The sequence below is a fragment of the Setaria viridis genome, chromosome 9 (assembly GCF_005286985.2).
Source record: "Setaria viridis chromosome 9, Setaria_viridis_v4.0, whole genome shotgun sequence".
In the NCBI taxonomy this organism is placed as follows: Eukaryota; Viridiplantae; Streptophyta; class Magnoliopsida; order Poales; family Poaceae; genus Setaria; species Setaria viridis.
Window position 1 is genome coordinate 49,010,802 of NC_048271.2, and position 14,942 is coordinate 49,025,743.

The 14,942-nt window shown below is 47.9% G+C and overlaps 2 protein-coding genes across 2 annotated transcripts; one reads left to right on the top strand and one right to left on the bottom strand.

The window, feature by feature from the left end:
* Positions 1 to 844: 844 nt before the first annotated feature.
* LOC117835592 (probable 4-hydroxy-tetrahydrodipicolinate reductase 2, chloroplastic) lies at positions 845 to 4,906 on the bottom strand. Its single transcript, XM_034714948.2, has 8 exons — positions 4,613 to 4,906; positions 3,240 to 3,477; positions 2,761 to 2,894; positions 2,572 to 2,646; positions 2,237 to 2,338; positions 1,338 to 1,447; positions 1,105 to 1,192; positions 845 to 1,020 (listed from the first exon to the last, which is right to left on the bottom strand). The coding sequence occupies exons 1-8, from the start codon at positions 4,775 to 4,777 to the stop codon at positions 952 to 954; spliced, it is 981 nt and encodes a 326-aa protein (XP_034570839.1). The 5' UTR covers positions 4,778 to 4,906; the 3' UTR covers positions 845 to 951.
* A 1,478-nt stretch (positions 4,907 to 6,384) lies between these two features.
* Positions 6,385 to 7,642, top strand: LOC117835773 (chaperone protein dnaJ 11, chloroplastic). The gene has a single exon (XM_072290800.1). The coding sequence runs from the start codon at positions 6,760 to 6,762 to the stop codon at positions 7,243 to 7,245; it is 486 nt and encodes a 161-aa protein (XP_072146901.1). The 5' UTR covers positions 6,385 to 6,759; the 3' UTR covers positions 7,246 to 7,642.
* The last annotated feature ends 7,300 nt before the right edge of the window (positions 7,643 to 14,942 follow it).

Genomic DNA, 14,942 nt, shown 5'->3' on the forward strand with positions numbered 1-14,942 from the left:
ACAGAGAAGGTACCCGGGACAACAGTTTCATCCCAACAACGTGCATTCGCTGATGAAACTGCCAAGACTACGAGTTCTAATGTGTCCTCATCTTCTAGGGGAAACTTGGAGAGCTTAGGCTATCCGCACCGCGGCTCGCCAAAGTCGTCTGAACGTGAAATCTGCCGGTCGAACTGTTGCACTACAGGAGACCTCCAGACGTAGCGATGCACGCTGGAAAGCTATCCTCCGGTGGGACCCACGGTTGATGGCGGGGAGGAGCCGTGGCCGCCGGCAGGGAGGAGGAGGCCGGGCCACCGTGCGCTGATCTGGGTGGACGCTATCCAGCGGTGAAGTCAAGCTCGAGGCCGCGTGGCGCGCAGAGGAGAAGCTCGCCGCCGGTTGTCGGGAAGAAGCTCACCGCCGGCCGCCGGAAAGGAGGAGGGAGGGACAGGGAGCCACCGGCTGCCGGGAGGTCGCGCCCCCGCACCAGGAGAGGAGGAGACCGCCGCCATGGTGTCGAAGAGGAGGAGGCGGAGACTGTGGCCAGCGGGGGAGGAGGGCGCCGGCAGGAGGAGGCCGAGGCGGGGGAGGAGGGAGCGGCGGGAGGAGGACCGCAGGCCACCACAGCACCGACGGGGAGAAGGGGAGGGGAAGGAGGAGCGGCGGCAGAGAAGAGAGGGGAGGGAGGAGGCCGCGACGGAGGGGAGCTGGAGGAAGGCGATGAAGATTGGGATAGCGGTTGTCTGCGCGGCAGCGTTTTTTTTTTTTACCCACCTCTACAACCGGAGCTGACAGGTGGGCCATGCCCCTTTAGAGATCGAGATGGGGTCCGGCGGTGCGGATAGCCTTAGTACAGACTGTGTTTACCTAATTCTGAATCTGAACCTCTACTGATATGTAATAGTTCCCTACAGACTACAAAAACAGTGTGGTGTTGCATTATATTTATGAACAGCTAATCACTCAACTTCATCGCATGTAACCTTCTCTTAGGACATCATACATATCATATATCCTCTTAGAATCTTTTGATTGTACCTACATTGAAAATACGAGTAAGAAATAAGGAGTATCTGTATCTGGGTGCCATTAAAGAATAGCCCAATTAACACATCAACCAACCTTCCTATGTAGAAAGATGGCAGCATCAATAGTCCCTTCTGCGTAGATTGAACGACCACAAACATTGTGCTGGAACTCAAATGAAACACTGAAAGGAGAGTACAGTATAACCAACAAAGATATAAATAACATGCTTTGCTCTGATGAATCACATTTAACAGACCAAAAAAAATCAGCAATTATTCGTATGCTTTATTGTCAGTATGATCGATTTCCAGGACAATGTTTGTCACCTGTCATCAGGAGATGTGAGATGGTATAAATGGAACGCATGCCCTTCGATGTGCTCTTCAGGGACACCCACCATCTCAAGCTGCTGCTCAGGATCCCTAATCTTAACCATCTGCCAGCCCAGGAGGTAAGAGAATAACAGCATGTAACTGAAGCTTAAACCATAGCTTTCAGAAATTGGACAAGTACTGTAACTCACAACAATTAGCAACATCCATGGTGTTGTAACAAAACAGGGGGAAAATATCAGTAAACAAAATTAAACACTGTAAAATGGTGGAACTATTTTTGAATGGAAATTGTCATGAGCAGCCGCCCATTAGGGCCCGTGAGATGGAGCAGCCAGCCCCAGGTCATGCTTGCCCCAGGATTAGATTTCTTATTTAGAGATAAGATCAAATTGAGTTGGTTCCTTGATTCTAGAGATTGGTTTCTTAGATGTCGAGTCAACCCATCTATATAAGGATAGGAGTATGGGACTGTATCTCTTTCCATTAGCAAGAAATAGATCAAAAGTTCCTATCTCCCTCTATCCCTACCCTTGTGGCATAACTGCCAGACATAAGCATGGCCGTGCTTCTTGGGTTCAGGACCATCTAAACTATGCCCATGACAGAAATCCACATAAGTGTTCAATCAATTATGCACATACAATCATGTCAACAGAATCCTACCACGGATGCACTTATTATTTATAGTTACTATTTGAATATCTGGACTTTTAACTTGAATAGCCCAGAGTTCATGAGAGCACTAACAAAAATTACAAGTAAAACGTCTTGATCCATGGAAGTAGTGTGGTAGTTTGACTGCCTTGATGTGTTTTTCAGGGTACAAACAGCTGTTATCTCAATAAGATGAATAATTTATGTAAATTTTAAACCATAAATATAAAGCATACCCGGTTCATGTCATATGATATGCCCATTTCCTCAAAACAAGCAATCACATCTTTAGCTGTACCAGATGTGTCCAGCTTGCCAGCTTGGTGGGATTCTAAAACCTGGAAAGGAAATGCATGGCAGTCACAGTTACAGATCTGATTGATGGTGCGACCAAAGATCATAATTTAGCCACTAGAAATGTCTTTGGCCTAAAGATCTAAAACAAATCTCAGAACAGACAGCTAATTGAAGAACCTGCAAAGAAGCTTAAATGATTGGTTTAGTAGAAGACTCAATATTTAAATATAATCAACCTTTAACTCCTAAGGAAACATTCAAGGCAGAACTGTACCTCTAAATGATATCCTGAAAAAGACCCTGGAAACTGCTCAGCCATGAATTTCATTATAGCAACAAATGCAACAACCTGATCATGAAAGAAAGAAAGTTACACAAGTCGTCCATGTTTTCAACATAAGTACAGTAAGGTCAAACTATAAGTGTTAAACTCAATTGAATAGATAACCTTTTTCTAGTATACCTGTTTGCCCATCTGTGGAGATATTAGTGCATAGTTTTTTGAATCTTGTACTGACTTGTAAAGTAACTGCTTGTTCCCTCCAGTTGTGCCCATCACAAATGGCAAACCAAGTTTGCAATAGAGGTCAGCGTTAGCTGCATAATGCAAGAGTATTTTATGTTTCGAAAGAGGTGAAGGCTTTCAGGTAGAACCCACTTTACTAGTTTAGATATTCTACGAGAAGTTTGTCGAGCATAAAAATGTATTGTTCTTTACTTGCTGTTATTCTGCCATGTAATCATTAACGAAAACCAAACAAAAAATTGGTAGAAAAATTTCTAGTTATACATTTTGATGTGAACATAGCAGCAAAGAGATATTATATGAACACCATGACGTTTAGCAAGAAGACTTGAAGGAATTTCTTAAACTACAATCTCATGATCGCACTAAGAACTTTGTATAGCATATTGGAAAAATAAGAAGGATAAACTGTTTACAGTTCACAGAATCAGGTGCTGTGTAGTCCACAACAATGACATCTGGGAATTCGTCAATGACAGATGAAAGAACGTCATCTCTTGCAGAAGGACCATATATCCGAATGTCTGTTTGTCCAACTTCTATTGTTGTATCAACCTTCTCCCTACTACTGAATGAAACAGGGACTAGGTGAAGGCCCCTAAGAGCAGCAGCCTCAGCAACAGATAATCCCATCTTGCCGGTGCAGCCATTCACCTATATAATGGAAGAGGAAGTTTGAACAGCTATCCTAGTACACAAATGCATCCAATTGCACGAATAAAACATTGACATTGAGCATCCACTTAAAATTGTATTAGTTAATGTGAGAACTGAGAAGCATTGAAATTTTTTATAATAAAACTGTTATAATATGAAGCTAAAATATAGTGTTTCCCTTGTAAAGTATAAAGTTCTTTCATCTTTCACTAAAGAAAAGTGGATACAGACTACTGATGTAAAATACTATACAAGTTGACCACCTCTTAACATCTGAATAATTACATATGGGCAGGGTTGATTCGCTATAATTGTGCCTTTTATTTCCAACTTTTTTTTTCTTTATGACCACATCAAATTCTTACACAGCTCTGATATTTCTTATAACCAGACAAGTTGCTATCAGCATAAGATAATTGTTTAGCAGGGTTTTAGTTGAGAGAAAGAAAATTCATGGACATTTGTGACTTTGCACTTCTCTTGTGAATTAGAGAGGGAAGCGCGGTAGCCAAAGAAGTTTCCTCAGCAAGAAACTCAACTTCGTATTTGACCACATATTTTACCTCGATATGTATCAGCTAACCTGAAACCTAGCTTGTGTAGAGGGCAGCACATGTGCGTGTGCTGTGTGAGCCAGGTTATGCATATGGTGGTGTGCTTCCTCAGTTATGCTCTCTCCCTCGGAAGAGTAACAGAACATGTGAAAGAGAAGTGACTGAATGACAACCCATGATGAAATATTTTTACATTAATAATGAGATATTGTTGCTCCATTATATGTGTGGCTGACATTATTATCCTAGAAAATGAAGACCTCGAGTCGTGAGCACATTTGGTCAAGCATTAGGTTTTGCACAGATTTATCTTCCGAAGATCCTAGAGCGCAAAAGCCGCATCTGAATCCAAACCTAAATGATTAAAACCCTCTGATTCTCTCAGAAGGCAGTCTAACCTACTGGCGGGGCGTAAGACAATATCCCAACCTGGCAGTGGCATTACATCGAACACGTAGGAAGTAGGACACTAGGACGTAGGTGAGAACCATTATGCGAGATGGCAGAGGCAATGAGATCCGGCGCAGCATTTCATCGAACAGGCTAGCGGGACATCAGAGACGCCCCGAGATGCGTACCAGAATCGGGAAGGAGACGCTCCCTGGCGGCGCGGCTGTCTCTGGAGCGGACGCCGTCGACTCAGCGTTAGCACAGCGCGGCGCGGCGGCTACACCGAGGTGGTTCCGTCCCGGCCAGATCAAGGGCCGCGAGAGGGTGGGGTGGGGTGGACGTACCGAGAGCATTTCGAACTCCGGCGGGCGGCGGCGGATGGTTTCGAGCACGGCGTACGGGATAGGCCGGACGGAACAACTAACGGATGGTTTATCTCGCTCGAGTGCAGCCGGAACCCGTCTCGGTAAGATGGACTCGATCGGATTCTGGCTTGGGCTGGCTTGAGATTGGAGTAGACTATCCTGTGATGGGCCGATGGGCGTACGGTTCAGATCGACTCTTTCTGTGATGGGGCATGTTACCACACTGTTGGAGATGTTATTTTTAAGCAAATGTTGGAGATGTTTTGTCAAAAGCGTCCTGGTTTTCCAGGTGTATGGGCATTTTATGCCAACTTGATGATTTTTGGTATAATATGACTACACTTTATAAATTTCAAATTTGACACATAACCCTATATGTGTAGAGAGCAAAAGTGTTTCCCCGTTCCCTTACCGTGCGGATGAGACATACAAATAACATTCCATTCCAAATTATAATTCAATTTATTTTGTTCTAAGTCAAACTCCGGCGTCTGTTCGTATCTATGCTTTTGTTTTGCCCCTAACGATTGTAGTTATCTTCTCTATTAATAGAAATAGGCACCATGCAGGTTCGTTCAAAAAAATCATATTAATACCTAACTTTGGCCAAGCTTTAAGAAAAACATATTAATATCTAATACTAAGTAGATGCATTGTTATGACATAGTTTTGTGGTGGATTTAATTGAGCTAATTGGTCGTTGTGAATATTGGTGTTTTTCCCTATAAACTTTATTAAAGTTAAATAAGTTTCACTTAGATAAAAATAAAATGAATTATAATTTATAAAGGCAGAGTAATTGTTACAGAATTGTTCATATAAGAGTCGCAATTTGTACTTCTATGATATTTGGAGAGAGTATACTACCGGATATAAGATTGGAACAAAGATTCTAAGGTTCCGTTTGGTAGAGCTTCGGCTTCTCATAAAACGGCTTTGGCTTCGGCTTCTTCGGTGGAGTGGCTTTTTTAGTGAAGTTGAAGCCGTTTTGCAAAACGTTTGGTAAAATGGCTTCTCAATAGCAATATATGTAATTTTATGATCACTTAATGCTTGGAGAGAGAGGAGAAGCCGGTGAAGCCACTTTTTTCGGCTTCTCCTCTCTAGTGTAAGCCGTTTTGCGGCTTCTTTCCGGCTTTGGTGGTGAAGCCGTTTTGAAATTGGTCCTTTGGTAGGGCTTCACCAAAAGTCAGTGGAGAAGCACTTTGAGAAGTCCTACCAAACGGGGCCTAACTATTACATGATTTGATTAAAGGATTTGTACCTCCAGACTATTAGCTTGTAGATTGCAAATTAGCTATCATTCATACTACCATATAGTTTTGTGTATGTTAGATGTTCAAGTTATAATCTACCAGTTGGTGATGTAACCATAACGTCTCATACCGGTATGAATGCAGAGTCAACGCAGCTTTTCTATCCTTCTAGGGGCAAGCTGGCCGTTGTGTGGTACAGAGAGTACTATACTAATCAACCATCGCGTGACGACGCTCCAAAGAAGACTGCCGAATGAACGGCTGATGATGCTAGCTAAAAGTATTAAAATGCCATTCCTGTCCCTCCCCCTCCCATTATTCCAGCGCCGAGAGGGATGGACCATGGTGCACCCCTCCTGATTCACGAATCACGATCCCTACCCCATACGGCCATACCCATCCTGCCATCCATCGTCAGTGGAGTACACGGACGGTTGAGATTCCGGCCCGTCCCTCGATCTCGGCTTCCGACAAAGTCAACGGGGTGGCGCAGCAGCCAATACGGGCAGCCCACAGAGAACGTTGACCAGCGGCGCCCACAGGCCACGGCGGAAAGCGACGCGAGCCAAATAAAAGGGCGGGAGGGGCCAGCAGCGAGCTAACCCGCCTCTCAGAATCTTCTTCCCAGCGCGCATCCGGCATCCCACAAGGCTCGGCCAATCCCGATCCTTCCTCCCTTCCTCCCCGTCCCGCCACTCCACCACGAGCGCCAGCATGATCTCCCCGCGCCCCGCGCTGTCCCCGAGCTTCCTCGCCTTCCGCCCGGGCTCCCCGGCCGCGTCGCCGCCGCCCTCCCCGCGCCTCCACGCGCCGCCGCCCTTCTCCGCGTCCTTCTCCGCCTCCGCCTCCGCCGCCGTCACCGCGCCAGACCACGCGGCTGCCAGCTCCTCCTTCTACGACGTCCTCGGCCTCCGCCCGGGCGCCAGCCCGCGCGAGATCAAGGCCGCGTACCGCCGCCTGGCGCTCGCCGTCCACCCGGACGCCGCCCCGCACCCCGCCTCCTCCTCCACCGCCGAGGACTTCATCCGCGTCCACGCCGCCTACTCCACGCTCTCCGACCCCGACAAGCGCGCCGACTACGACCTCCGCCTCCTCCTCTCCGCCGGGCGCCGCCGCGCGCAGTCGGTGACGCTCGGCCGCTCGCCCACGTTCCCGGCGCGCCGCTCCCGCCGCACCTGGGAGACTGACCAGTGCTGGTGAGTGGCGACAGCGTAAAGATCTCTCCCGCGCATGCGGCCGGAGCGGCCTCTCGCTGTCTCCGTCGGGCCGCCGAACCTTCCAATTCAAGTTCCATTTGGACGGGAACGCAAAGATCCCCGCAGCCACTGGGCTAGCTTGTGGCCAGGCTCTACGCTTCTAGAAGAATAGTAGTATAACCTCGCACGCTTCACCGGCGACCTGTAAAAATGCTGGAATCGTATGGTGTGTGACGTTCCCTTGTTTTGGATCGTGGATGTGTGTGTATGACTTGGCTTGGCGATGTAATATTGTGATAGGATATATAGGTTAACTTATTAATCTACACTGGAGATAAGGCCTGATGGCCACAACAATAATGCAGTCCAGGTTTGAGAAGAAAGCGAGTGTTCTGTCTGCATTCAGTCGATTGCATACTCTTCTTCTTGGGTGATTGTGGACGTGCTGGGAAAATGAGCAACCTGTCAGTGTCTTTGCATACTCTTCTCGCGCGGTGAATGCAGACGTGTTGCGCAGTTTGTGGATTCTGAACGCTTCAAGTGACAGAATTGCTTGCTTTTCCTCGAGAGAAAGGGTCGGGATCCATCTTCCAAGGTCGCCCCGCGAGCGACACAATTGTATAAAACTTCATCAAATAATATTTGATCCCCTTGCTCGTTTGCGTCTCCACGTACTGAATTGAGCCGCTTGTCAGTGTTGCGTGCATGATGCGTGCTGTTGTTCGTAAAAAAAAAAAAAAACTGACTCTGATCAGTAGACACTGACAGTAGTTGTTGATGCCTTTGTTTGCACTCTGGCCCTTGTTTACTTCCCAAGTTGGGAGGTGCCAAATTGGCATTTTGCCATAAATCGTTTATATTTGTGAATTATTGTCCAAATATTGACTAATTAGGCTCAAAAGATTCGTCTCGCAAAGTACAACAAAACTGTGCAATTAGTTTTTGATTTCGTCTACATTTAGTACTCCATGCATGTACCGCAAGTTTGATGTGATGGGGAATCTTCTTTTTGCATAGTGTCAAAGTTGGGAGTTTGGAGGGAAGTAAACAAGGGGCTGGTTTCTTTATACGGGCAGTTGTCACTCGCACAGGCTAATCCGTCAGTACTGCCGCTGATGCTGCAGCACAACTGCAAGGTAGGGCAATCATAGTACAACTGCTAGATGAGTATCAGCTAGCAGTTCAGCTGTCACCATCTCACCTCACTTTCAGAAGCACAAGAGGGACGATAGATCTAATTTTGAGCGATAACTGGTGGGTCCCACGGAGCACCAGAGTCTGCATCATATCCATGACCCATCCGTTAAAAAAAATTATGGATCCAATCCAAAACCAGCAAATATCAGATGCGACCTTTTCAGGCAAATATGGCCCATAAATTGGCTGGTGACAATTAATCGAGCGGATACTTTTCTAATTTGTTAGGCTCTTCGGTGATCTAGTGGTTACACTGATATCCATCATCGGATTCATGGGCGGGTCGACCTAACACATGGTCAACTCCTCCGTTTCACGCCAAGGCCATGCTTATTGGAGCAAAGATGGATGTTTTCATGGAGCGTTCCTTTTTTTTTTTGACAAATCAAGGAGCGTTCTTGGTGGCTATTGCCCACTGGCATTCTTTCTATGAATCAAACTCTAGGCCTTAACATGGAACCTTTCCTCTTTGAAAGGATTAGCTATAGATCTGGATCTCCGAACGTTTGAAAGGGTGCTATGATGAGACCTTGAGTAGCCAGGCAAGTGTTTTTTTTTTCCTTTTTCGCTGAACGTCAGACAGTGTTTTTTAGCGTTTCGGTGAATTCCCTTCCAAGGGGATTGAAGAGGATTTTGACTTACAGAGAATTTAATCTCTCCTAATCTCCTCCAATCCTCCCAAATCCAATTCAAACCCAACAAGGCCTTACCGATGATTATCACATCAACAAAAGGGCCCGACAAAAAACAAACCATAGCCTAGCCCATTTTGTTCTGACGAAGCATCATTTCATTCTAAATTGGGCCCAACTACAGGCCATTTTCGTAATTTAGTTGGTGGGCCAAACACAAGTCACCACCCAGAGGAGCGAGCGAGCTTAATGGGCCGTTGCCCTCCCGTCCTCTGTTCTGTTCCAAAACAGCTCCGTCTGTTGCTTCGCTTCATGCCTTCCTGCTGCTTGCTTGCTTCTTCCGGCTTCCCGCCCGCCGGGCCAGAAATATGACGCGGGGGCGGCGGCGCCTAAACTTTCAGACGCCAAAATATCCCAAACTACGCCCGTGCCTGCATTGCCGGCCTGCGGCTCCCGCTCCGCTGATTCTGGCAGTGTGCCCGGAGGCCGCAAAACTTGTTGACACGGCGGCGCAGGACGGCAGGAGGCGTCGCGTCGTCACGGGACCCGATCGCGATCCACTCACTGATCCAGAACCAAAAGCGGCATCGTCATCTGGCACCCGTCCAACCGTGTGGGCTCTGTCCGTCAGCGTAACGTGCCTGTAAAGTAGTGGGCGAGGAAAATTCCCTGGGGCCTGGACGAGCGCCTCCCCCAGCTGGGAGGCGGCGGCCTTTCAGCCTGTCACAGCTCACGGAGATCGTAATCGCCCCCTGGATTGCGAGTTTGCCAACCATTGTTAACTCCCTCCTGTCAGGCGGCAACGTGGACTCAGCGAAAAAAGTTCAGTCTGTTGTCGTGCGATCTCCTCTGGGGTCGTGGCCCGCCGCGTGAATCCTGTCGTCCTTGTTTATTGTTTTCAAGGAGCTACGGTAGGCAAGGAGCCTTAAGAGTACAAGGGAGTCAGCACTAGCTTAAGCAATTACGGAGATTTGCATCCTTGGCTAAAGAGCACTTGTCATATCGAATATTTGATGCTAATTAGAAGGATTAAATATGAGTTAATTATAAAACTAATTGTAGAAGTCCTTGGCTAATTCGCGAGACGAATCTATTAAGCCTAATTAATCCATCGTTAGCAACTAGTTACTATAGCACCACATTATCAAATCATGGATTAATTAGGCTTAATAGATTCATCTCGCGAATTAGTCTCCATCTGTGCAATTAGTTTTGTAATTATCATATATTTAATACTCCTAATTAGTATCAAACATCCGATATGACAGGGGCTAAAGTTCAGCCCCCGGTAAACAAACACCCCCTAAGCTCCACAACAAAAGAGTGTTGGCCGGCTCAGGTTGGCGCAGGTGATGCTTCCAAAGCTCCAGGTCGGTTGCCGCGTTCAGGATGGTGATGCTCACTGGGACATAGGCATCATTGAAGACGAGGGTGTTGCTGCACATCTTCCATATATTCCAAAGAAGAGAGGTGATGACGGTGGATTGGACGCGCTCATCGGCAGTGGACATGAGCTCTGGCAATGTCCAGAGGTCGCGGAAGGACGTGAGGTAGGGAGCACTTGGCCAGCCGATGGTCCGCCAAAGAAGACGAACGCGTAGGCACCGCAGGAGAAAGTGATCCTAATCTTCATGCTCTCCACGGTAGGCACAGAGTGGGGAGTCGATGATGTTGCGGTGATGCACCAGGGCGGCGGAGGGGAGGCAGCGATGATGTACCATTCAAAGGAAGTGTTTGCACCTGGGAATAACGGCCACTACTAGGGAATGCGTCATCAGTACCAGTTGGGAACCCCCTTTAGTACCGGTTTTGCAACTGGTAGTTCGGTACTAAAGGACCTTTAGTACCGATTGAAATAACCGGTATTAAAGGGTGTTAAAAAATTAAAAAAAATCCCCCGCCACCGGCCCTGGCCTCCCGCGGCCCCCGCCGCCTGCCTCCGCCTCGCCGCCCTCCTCCCGCCTTCGCCCCGCCGCCTGCCCACCCCCTCCCACGGCCCGCCTCCGCCCGGTCCCGCCGTCCCCTCCGTCGGCTCCCACCCGCCCGCCTACCGCCGCCTTCCCGCTGCCCCCGCCCGCCCGCCGCTGCTCCCACCGCCTCACCTCGCCCCACCGTTGCTCCTCACTGCCGGTGAGGCGACGAGCAGAGGGGGGAGGGGGGGAGGCAGAGGAGAAAGGGGTCCTGCTGCTCCTCACTGTGTGTGAGAGAGGAGAGATTGTCGTGCTGTGAGGAGGAGGGGGACGGGGATAAGACCGCCGTGCGGGGGTAGCGGGAGGGGGGATAAGGTGGCCTTTAGTACTGGATGGAGCCTCCACCCATAGTATCGGGTGGAGCTCCCACCCGGTACTAAAGGGAGTCACGGGGACCTTCTCGGGGACTATCCGTTAGGATCGGTAGTAATGCTCACATTAGCACCGGGTCAAAATGCAACCGGTACTGAATCTCGAGATGAATGCTCAGTTTTCCAGTAGCGGACATTCGACGAACGGATCCGGCGTGGTGGATGCCATGTGCCAACTGTAGAGGGCCGATGAGGAGAACGGTTGCAGGCGAAGGCCGATGCCCCGACGGTCAGGCACACCAGGCGTGGGCAGCGCCTGGCCGAGCGCAGAGAGCAAGACCCCGAGCTCTGCAGATGCGGCAGCACTGAGGCGAAAGTAAAGGTGCAAATCCCAGTGGTCGCCGGCTCTAGCCGCCTGGACGGAGATGTTCGCTCGCCGGCAGAACGAGAACAGCGCAGGGAAGGTCGTCGCCAACGACTGCGGCCCGATCCAGTGATCGTGCCAGAAGCTGACGGTCAGGCCGTCACCCAAATGGACGGCAGTGGCGCGGCGGAAGTGCTTGTTTATTGTCAGCTACTGTGTGTGCCGTTCCGTTGCTGTAGCTTTGCGTTAATTTGCCGGGTGAGCAGTGAGCTGATCCGACAAACCGCACAAACCACTATACCAGGGGAGAAGCCATTAGTTGCACGAGGACGCTGGACGCACAGCATGGTTGTTGAGCGAACAGATCGGGACACACCTGATTGCTGGAGCTCAGTCGGTAGCCTCTTGACTGAGAGAGAGGAGTTTGTTTCGAACAGACCATTATTCGGATTTTTTTTAGGGTCACAGGATGATCTCCCCGTCCATATGCTATTATTGCAACAGGACCAACCGGTTCCACATTGTCTTTTACAGCATTGCAAGTTCATCAACCATGAGCATCCATGTCCAGAACATAATTTATCTGCTGCTAGAGACCACACAAATTTCTTCCTCACATCAAACTCAAGGAACACACGCACATTCTAAACATCTCACTATACTACAATCACCCCAAAATAGGAAGCTCTGTTGATTTTCACATCACCACCTGGGTCCGATCTGGTTGCAGCTAGGAGCAAAAGCATGAGTAGCCCTTTCTTTCACCCTCATCAGTGTCTAACATCTCCAATCTTTTCAACCATTCATGGTATCTTTTCAGGTGTCGTGTGGGGCATGGCAACACCCAGTTCCTTAGCATTCCTAGCTAATTTTGCCACAGCTGGGTAGCCCCCACTCCACCTGCAATTCTGAAAACAAATAGAGTTTAATTTCTTAGCTTCCGAATGGACTTTGCATTATTCGGATTTGGACTTTGCATTATTCTTTCAAATGAGCTCGTCAAACAGATTAGCATGGGCCGCGATTAGCGTTTAGATGTTGGTTAGACGCCGCTGCTGTATTTTATTCGGGCAACCAAGATTTTGCTTCAGCGGTTGATGAGGAATGTTTCTCTAAAATAAGGCCGGGTTCGAGATGTAGGATTTTTCGCCGCATGGGGCTCGTGCCACGTACTGCAGGAGCAATCAGACAGCAAATGCTTTGGGAGAATATTTGGTGCTGGTAATATAGATCGCCTGTAATGATAGCAGCATGCATGCGCGTTCATCATTGCATATCATTTATTTCCCCCATAAATGGTAATCTGTCGGTCTCTGTATAATGCATCGCTTAATCTAGAATTGAGTCGCCGTGGTCCCGTTTGTTTTCGCATCTCTCAAACCATGCTTGATGGTTGGGGATCGTCAAAAAATCAAACAACCTCGAGTGCCGTTTGTAGGCGAAAACTTCCTAACCTTGCAAGTTCGATCCCTCGCAAGTTCAGGATCAGCAGATAAAACTCAGTTAACCTCGCAAGTTCTAGACCAATGAATAAAATTGGTTAACCTTGCAACTTCCTTGTTACTTTAGCTTCGAAGCTAACGGCTATTGGCTGATGGCTAAGTTACAAATTAACTTACCTCGAGTGTTCGAAACTAGTGTTGAACACCAAGCCTTTCACTCTGCTTTTTACTCAGGATTGGAACTGGACTAGACGCTACGAGGTTGAAGGTACGAGGTTAAGAAGCTCTTTCAGCTCGAGACTAAGGGCGCGAAGCTGAAGGCTCAATCTGGCACAGAAAAGAAGTCTCGAGGTTAAGGATACAAAGAAGTGAGAAACGTGGCTACACGAAGGCATGAGAAACGTGACTACATGGAGGCGTGAGAAGCGTGACTACAAGAAGGCGTGAGAAGCGTGACTACGTAGGAGAATTCAATTTGTACGCGTTACCCCATTGGCCTTCATATACGGCATACCCTAGGAATTATCTTAGGAGTGTAGTAGGTGAAGAAGGACATTTTTAGGATGTAAAATGACCTACGAGTCACTATAAAAGGGGAGCCCTACCCGTTGTAAAGGGGTTCGAATGTTTTTCAAGAGATTACAAGTGTATTTCCCATTCCATCTGTTGTGCTCGAACTCCTTTGAGACCAACACTTGGATTATAATCTAAGCGAAGATTTTTCGCTTCTTGCTTTTCGCTTCTTATAGTTCAAATATCTGAAGCGGCTTACCATATAAGCAAGATGTTTGATGGAATTCTCGCTTATTTTCACCGATAAGTCGTTTATATGCGGAAATAAACAGGGCTAGATATTTGGTTTCCACTCCTATTGTTTCCAGTCCAATTGTTTCCCATGATGAGCTTGAATGCTTGATCTAGAATCGCTGTGCGAGTTGCCTAACCATTTGGTTTCCACTCCCATTTTTTGTTGGTGTCGCCGTGCCGGCCAGCCTCGATGGGTGCTGACTTAGTTTAAACCGAATGCAGTTTGACTGGACTGCAAACTCGCAGTAGTTTATATGCTCTTTGTCTTTCCCACGAAGAGCCGTACCCCGTACGTACTCCCGTATTCTATCGATAGGAACAGCTCTGTAAGTCTGTAACTAAAGAGATAAAAACTATATATGCAGTGCATTTCTTGCTGGCTTGCTGCAACACGTAGGCTCCGTCCGTGTTTGAAACAACTATAAATTAATAGAATCTGGATTGGATTAAACAGAGGGCCGATTGTGAAGGCCACATGTTTACGATGCCCTTGTTTATGAAGGCAGAAATGTCATTGTTGGGACGGGGCAAAATGACCTTTTCTCGACCTAGAATTTCCTAGAAGCTAAGTGAGAGGGGGATAATCGACTATGGGTTAGGATTGTTGAAAACTATTCCTTAATCCCAACTATTTAGACTAGATTGTGATTATTTTTGCTGGATTGTAGAATTTTTAGTAGATCCTAATGGCATCACAGTTGGACCTCAATTTCTACAGCTCACGTCCACTTGTTTTGTCCGTTACCTCACTTCATGCCTTTGAAAGGGAAGGTCGGTTCGCTGGGGCGATTTGGTCAGTCTTCTGTGGCGTTACGCACGTAGCGCCAGAGTTGCAGGTGCCAGTCAGCACCATGTCCTCCTGTGATCACTTTCGTTGCTGTCCGCCGATGGGAACGTCGCAAGGGCGTGCGAAACTAACCGTTGGACCGGGTCAATCGCGTCTTAGTTGGACTGACAGAACACCTCGTGTCAGGTTAT

What these genes read in the sequence shown, in the direction of transcription:
- LOC117835592 (XM_034714948.2), bottom strand. Translation starts at nt 4,777, where the DNA reads ATGCTCTCGGTACGTCCACCCCACCCCACCCTCTCGCGGCCCTTGATC. An exon ending in AGCACCTGATTCTGTGAACT is followed by an intron (nt 2,895 to 3,239) that starts GTAAACAGTTTA and finishes TGCATTATGCAG; the next exon opens with CTAACGCTGACCTCTATTGC. An exon ending in CTCCACAGATGGGCAAACAG is followed by an intron (nt 2,647 to 2,760) that starts GTATACTAGAAA and finishes TTTCATGATCAG; the next exon opens with GTTGTTGCATTTGTTGCTAT.
- LOC117835773 (XM_072290800.1), top strand. Translation starts at nt 6,760, where the DNA reads ATGATCTCCCCGCGCCCCGCGCTGTCCCCGAGCTTCCTCGCCTTCCGC.